This window comes from Sapajus apella, unplaced genomic scaffold (genome assembly GCF_009761245.1).
Source record: "Sapajus apella isolate SASKATOON/1434 unplaced genomic scaffold, GSC_monkey_1.0 scaffold60, whole genome shotgun sequence".
NCBI classification, from domain to species: Eukaryota; Metazoa; Chordata; class Mammalia; order Primates; family Cebidae; genus Sapajus; species Sapajus apella.
The window spans coordinates 12811672-12816742 of record NW_022437000.1 but is presented as its reverse complement, the minus strand read 5'-3'; the positions used below and the strand labels follow the sequence as shown (position 1 = coordinate 12816742).

At 56.0% G+C, this 5071-nt stretch overlaps 1 protein-coding gene across 15 annotated transcripts in view; it reads right to left on the bottom strand.

Annotated features, from left to right (window-relative positions):
- ATP11A (ATPase phospholipid transporting 11A) overlaps window positions 1-5071 on the bottom strand; it is a 179599-nt gene that overhangs the window by 43450 nt on the left and 131078 nt on the right. For all 15 annotated transcript variants that reach the window (XM_032246256.1, XM_032246250.1, XM_032246251.1 and 12 more), the window contains exons 15-16: window positions 4218-4289; window positions 2620-2693 (exon numbers count right to left, since the gene is read on the bottom strand). In XM_032246256.1, the coding sequence (XP_032102147.1) occupies window positions 2620-2693; window positions 4218-4289 (146 nt within the window). The remainder of the gene's footprint in view (window positions 1-2619; window positions 2694-4217; window positions 4290-5071) is intronic.

The following is a 5071-nucleotide window of genomic DNA, read 5'->3' as shown; positions in this document are numbered from 1 at the left end:
GGTGTGAGCTGTGAGCTGTGAGGTGTGAGGTGTGAGCTGTGAGGTGTGAGGTGTGAGCTGTGAGGTGTGAGGAGTGAGCTGTGAGCTGTGGGCTGTGAGGTGGCTGCAGGGTCTCCCCGCCCAGAAGGCAGAACTCCAGTGCAATCAGTGCGCCTCCCCTGGGATGATCATTACTTAGAGAACGACTTGTTAATTAACTCTTCAAACATCTCTTAAACATAGCTGAGGCAGTGCCTGGCTTCAGAGGGCAGGACAGTCTCCCGGGCAAGCTTGAAGTTCCTCAGAGAAGCCCTAGGAGGTCCACAGATGCCCTGTGTGGATGGGGAGATTCTCATGGTGCAAATGCCTCCAACCTTGATTCTTCGTGTGATCCGGCGGCTCTTCAGGCTTTTGATGGTAACGGGAGTTATTTACAAGAGTTCCGCGGCGCAGCCCACAGTATGAGCCCTGAGGTCCTGGGCGTTCAGGACGCAACAAAGACCATTTGTGAGCGCATGGCAGGGGCAGCTCCGGGGTGGCTGACGCTCGCCTTCCTGGGCACTGTGGTCAGCCCTGCAGGTTGTGGGCAGCATGTCCCAGCCAAGGCTCAACAGCTAGATTCAACTCCTATAGGGAGGACCAAGTGACGAGATGGATCAGGAACTTCCCACCCAGGATACGTTGATCCCAGATAACTCCAAGGGGCTGAGACTCTGAGGACCGGCCTCGTCCCAGCTGGGGGAAGGGCCTCCTGCACATCTGAACCTGTTCTCAGACCCTGTTCTGCTGATCCCATGGTCTGGCCGTCGGAAGCTCTTCCCGGGAGTCCTGGCAACATTTACACAGATTGTTCCTTGTTCCATGACAGTCAGTGACGTCTCACCGTGGAGCCTGGACTCATCTGCATTCAGTGGCCTGTCTCAGAGGTGACGCTGTGCCTCGCAGTGGGACTGTGGCCAGGGAACCAGAGGGAGGTGGTAGCAGTGCCCCAGGGCAGCCATGGCACCCTCCTGAGGCTGCTGCCCACCCACTCCAGAGCTGCCACGACTCACAGGGTGCCACTCACAGAGAGTCACATGGCGTTCCCCCGCAGCTCCTTCTGGGTCTTAGAAAGTGAGGCGCCGTGGTCCTGATCAGAAAGGTGCTCCTGGCACTGATGAAGGCCCTGCTTCGTCTACTCTGTGTTACAATGAAACTCAGCACGTCTTGGGGAAACGCTGGCACGAGGCTCTCCAGCCTGGAGTCTGTCTGGTTCCGGGGAGTGGCTGTTTAGTTGTTGCCAGGCATCTTTCCGAAGAGCTGAACACAGCCTGGGGTTGTCTGGTTTTAGGAAACCATGGAGTGAGCTCCCACAGCTCTTGATAAAGCCCCACTCCCAGGCTGCGTGGAGTGCCCTGAACGGCACAGGATTCAGGCGCACTCGGCAGAGGTTGGCGCGCCATGGGCGTGGTGCCGTGAAGAGCGTGGGCTCTGCGTTCAGGATGCGTGCAGGCTGCCCGCGGCCACAGATGGATGGACAGCCCCGCCACGGAGTGACAGCCTGCACATGGCTGTGCGGCTGAGGCCGGGAGAGGGAAGGACAGGTGGGTGAAAGGCCCTTCCTATGGGGAAGCCTGAGGCAGGCAGGGGGAACGAGGCCACAGTGGGGGCTGTGGGCGTGCCCTAGGGGGACACTTGGGGACAGCCTCAGAGGGGGCACTGGGAGAAGCTGAGCGCTGGTGGGTGGGCGCCCTTAGGAAGCAATGGCCATGCAAAGGGGGGCCCTGTGTTTGGAGCCCATGGGCCCTGCTGCTCCAGGGCAAATAACCAGGGGGCCTGCACCTTTGAGCTTCGGCACGGTGGGCAGGAAGCTGAGGGGCTGCGGGGTTCAGCGACTTGCGGCCTGTGCCACGTGTCGTGTGTGACCTGGTGAGGGTGGGAGGAGACGAGGTTGTTCATCTGTGCATGGGGATGCACAGTGCCTGGGAGAGCTCGGAGCAGGGAGGTCAGGGGACCACAGATGCGTCCACCCGGCCTGGAGCGGGAACTGTCCGGAACAGGGACAGCCACAGATCACTGGGGGGACCAGGAGAGCGCCCACTATGCGGGTCAGCCAGAAGATCACAGCGGCCACAGGGCTCTGCCCACGCCCGCCACTGCTTATCCCAGCGCTCCAGAGCACAAGCCGCTAGAGTGTGCGGCTCTCAGACACACGGTTACCACAACTGCCAACCAACAGAGCTCACTCTGCAATTTTGAACATTATTATGGATATATTGGCAAACCCACATTACCCTTTCCTTGAAAATTGTTATTTAAAAACATATTTATGTCATCGAGCTTGGCAGGGAGAAAGGTGGGGGGGATGGGCAGAGGAACACTCATAAATGGAGTTCAGTCATTTTCAATGGTCAAGTGGCCCCAGCTCAACACTGGAAGAGACAGGGAAAGGGGCTCGGTGCTGAGCCCACGGCTCCCTCCTCAGCATTTCAAAATGTTTCACTTTTTAAAAATAAAAAATTAGGATTTATCTATACTTTAAAAAAAATAAATAAATCATTCTTAAACTCTAAATCCTTAAAGTTCCTGTAGAATTTAGTCATCAGAATAAAACACCTTCGCCATATATAATTTAATAAACCAAGAGAAAAGGAATTTTACCTTCAGCAGATTTCACAATGACACTCATTCTTCTTCTTACTGAGTCAAAACTCAAAATTTCCAGCAATTCAAACCTGAAAGAGAAATGAAGGTCACACGGTCCTCGTGGGTCCTCACGCGATTCCGTCTGGCAACTGTGGAGCTTCCTCAGCAGAATGACGGGGCCAGGCCAGTCTCTTCCTCGGGGGACACACTGAGGGCCGCTGGATGAGGAGTGGCCTCACACAGACACCCTGGAGAGGCCTGGATTTGAAGGACGTGGCAGGTGCCACCGGCGGGACAAGTCTGGGCCCCGTGGCACCTGCAGTACTGGCTCCTCACCACGTCCCCACCCAATCCAGGCCGAGGGCTCAGATTCTGCCACACAGGCTATGTTTCCTACGCACCAACTCCATCCCTATATGCTGTTGAACAGAGACTCAAAATTGTCAGAGCTTGGATCTCTGCCAATGAGCCAGGGTTGCCCTAAGAGATAAAAACCACAGAAAAAGAAAAGGACACTGATGCTCTGGGTATTGTTGTCCTGTTATTGGAAGACTCCTAAAATCTGTGCCGCGTCTAGGGTATCAGAAGTGCTCAGCAGCCCCCGCTGCTGCCCTCAGCTGCCCCTCAGCCTCCTCAGGGTCGCGGACTCAGTGGGAAGCTGTGGTGCCAGCGCAGTTTGAAGCCGGGGGTCCCTTGGCAGAGCCCTGACCAGGGCTCTCGTCTCAGCCACGATCTCACCGCCTCCACGGCTGCAAATCCAGAGCCTCAACAGCAGTGAGTTGTGGCCCCCAGGTCACCCCAGCCCCCAGGAAGCCTAGGGCACTGTGAGGAGGGCGCAGTTGGTGCCAGCAGAGGGCCCAGGAACCGCCGCAGAATCAAGGGGTTTGTCCTTTCCCTTCCACTGGGAGTTAACTTTCCCTAAGGATGGAATTTTAAAATCCGGGCATCCCGAAGCTGGCACCACAGATCCTGTGTCCTTGCTGGAACTGTGACTGCACATTCGTGCTTACTGATAAAGGAGGCACCACCACCCACTCTCCGGAGTCAGATCTCAAGATGGGTCACTTGTCTCGGGTGTAAGCAATCTGAGACAGGGACCGTCCTAAAAATGGGAAGCGTTTTAAAGACATGAAAAGTGAAACAATCCAACATCAAACGGGCCATGGAAAAGCATAATTGTGCAAACTGTATTCAACAGGAGGCCGTGCTCCCAGCATGCGAGCCAGCATTCCTCCCCTGGGACTCAGGGCCAGCCCGGGGCGGCTGCCACTCCCTTCCCTCGTGGAGGCAGAGGGGCCGGGAGAGGTCAGAACACACAGACACCCGAAACGTCCTGCGTAACACCTGACTTGAGGTTTAACCCAAAACACATTTACCGGTGAACTTCTCTTCACTCAACTCCAGTTTACATCTCCAGGGAAAACCACCCAGGGGAAGCGGACCTGTGGCTGCACCCCAGCCCTTCTCCAGAACATTCTGTGCTGTCACTGGGAAGGAGAGGGAGCGAACTGTGGGAGAACACAGAGAATCTGTCTTTCCCCCGAAATGCCGAACCGTGTAACGACCCTTCTTCACTGCGGTGTCCCTTTACACCCGAGGGCGGGCGTACATACCTTTCCACGCCGTTGTCCCTGTTCAGTATCTCCATGTAATTGTCCTTTAGCCTCAGGTATGTAAAGCCAAGTCTGCAATGAGAGGGCAGGGCTCGGGGTGAATCTGAGAGTCTGACGTTCCTCTCACAGAGGATCTGCTTTACATTCTGGCAAAGCATTCTTTTCAAAAAAGAAATACTTTGTTAAACAGATCATAAACTGCATTATAAAGTTTGGATATGATCACAATGAACTTATTCGCCATCTTGAAAAATCTTCCAGGAGTCACAGCATTTCTCCCTGACCCAGTCCTCCCCAGCACACCACGGCGAGGCACATTCCTGCTGGTATTAACCGTTCTTCAGAAGAGAGTGGTGGCTGCCATCCTTGCTCACTGATTCGTGGGCTTTGTTCTTGTGGTTGAGCAGGAAACACAAAGTCAGAGGGAGCAGGTCCCTGAGAGGCTGCTACCCCTAGACCAAGCCCCTTGAGTCACCAATGGGGAACCGAGGCCCAGCGCAGGCCTTCAGCCAGCATGTGGGTGTACTGTGCGTCTGTGCCCAGGGTCAGCGCCTTCAGGGCCTTGTGGGAGCCGCTGGGACAGCAGAGACAAAGAGCATGGCTCCGGGAAGTGGCAGCCAGCAGAGACCGGGGAGACAGGCGTGCTTCCCAGCGCAGCTGCAGCCGTAAGGTAAGTGGCACCTGGGGAACGGGAGTGGAGGCCTCTGGCCAGCTCAAGTGGCAGCAGCAGCTGGAGGAAAAGCTTCTGGGCAGGGAGGAGTCTCAAAGGTGTGGGAGGGTGTGGGCAGCTGCCCTGAATTCTGACATCTGGGGGAAGTGGGGGGTTGGGGGGAGGCAGCTGCCCTGAATTCTGA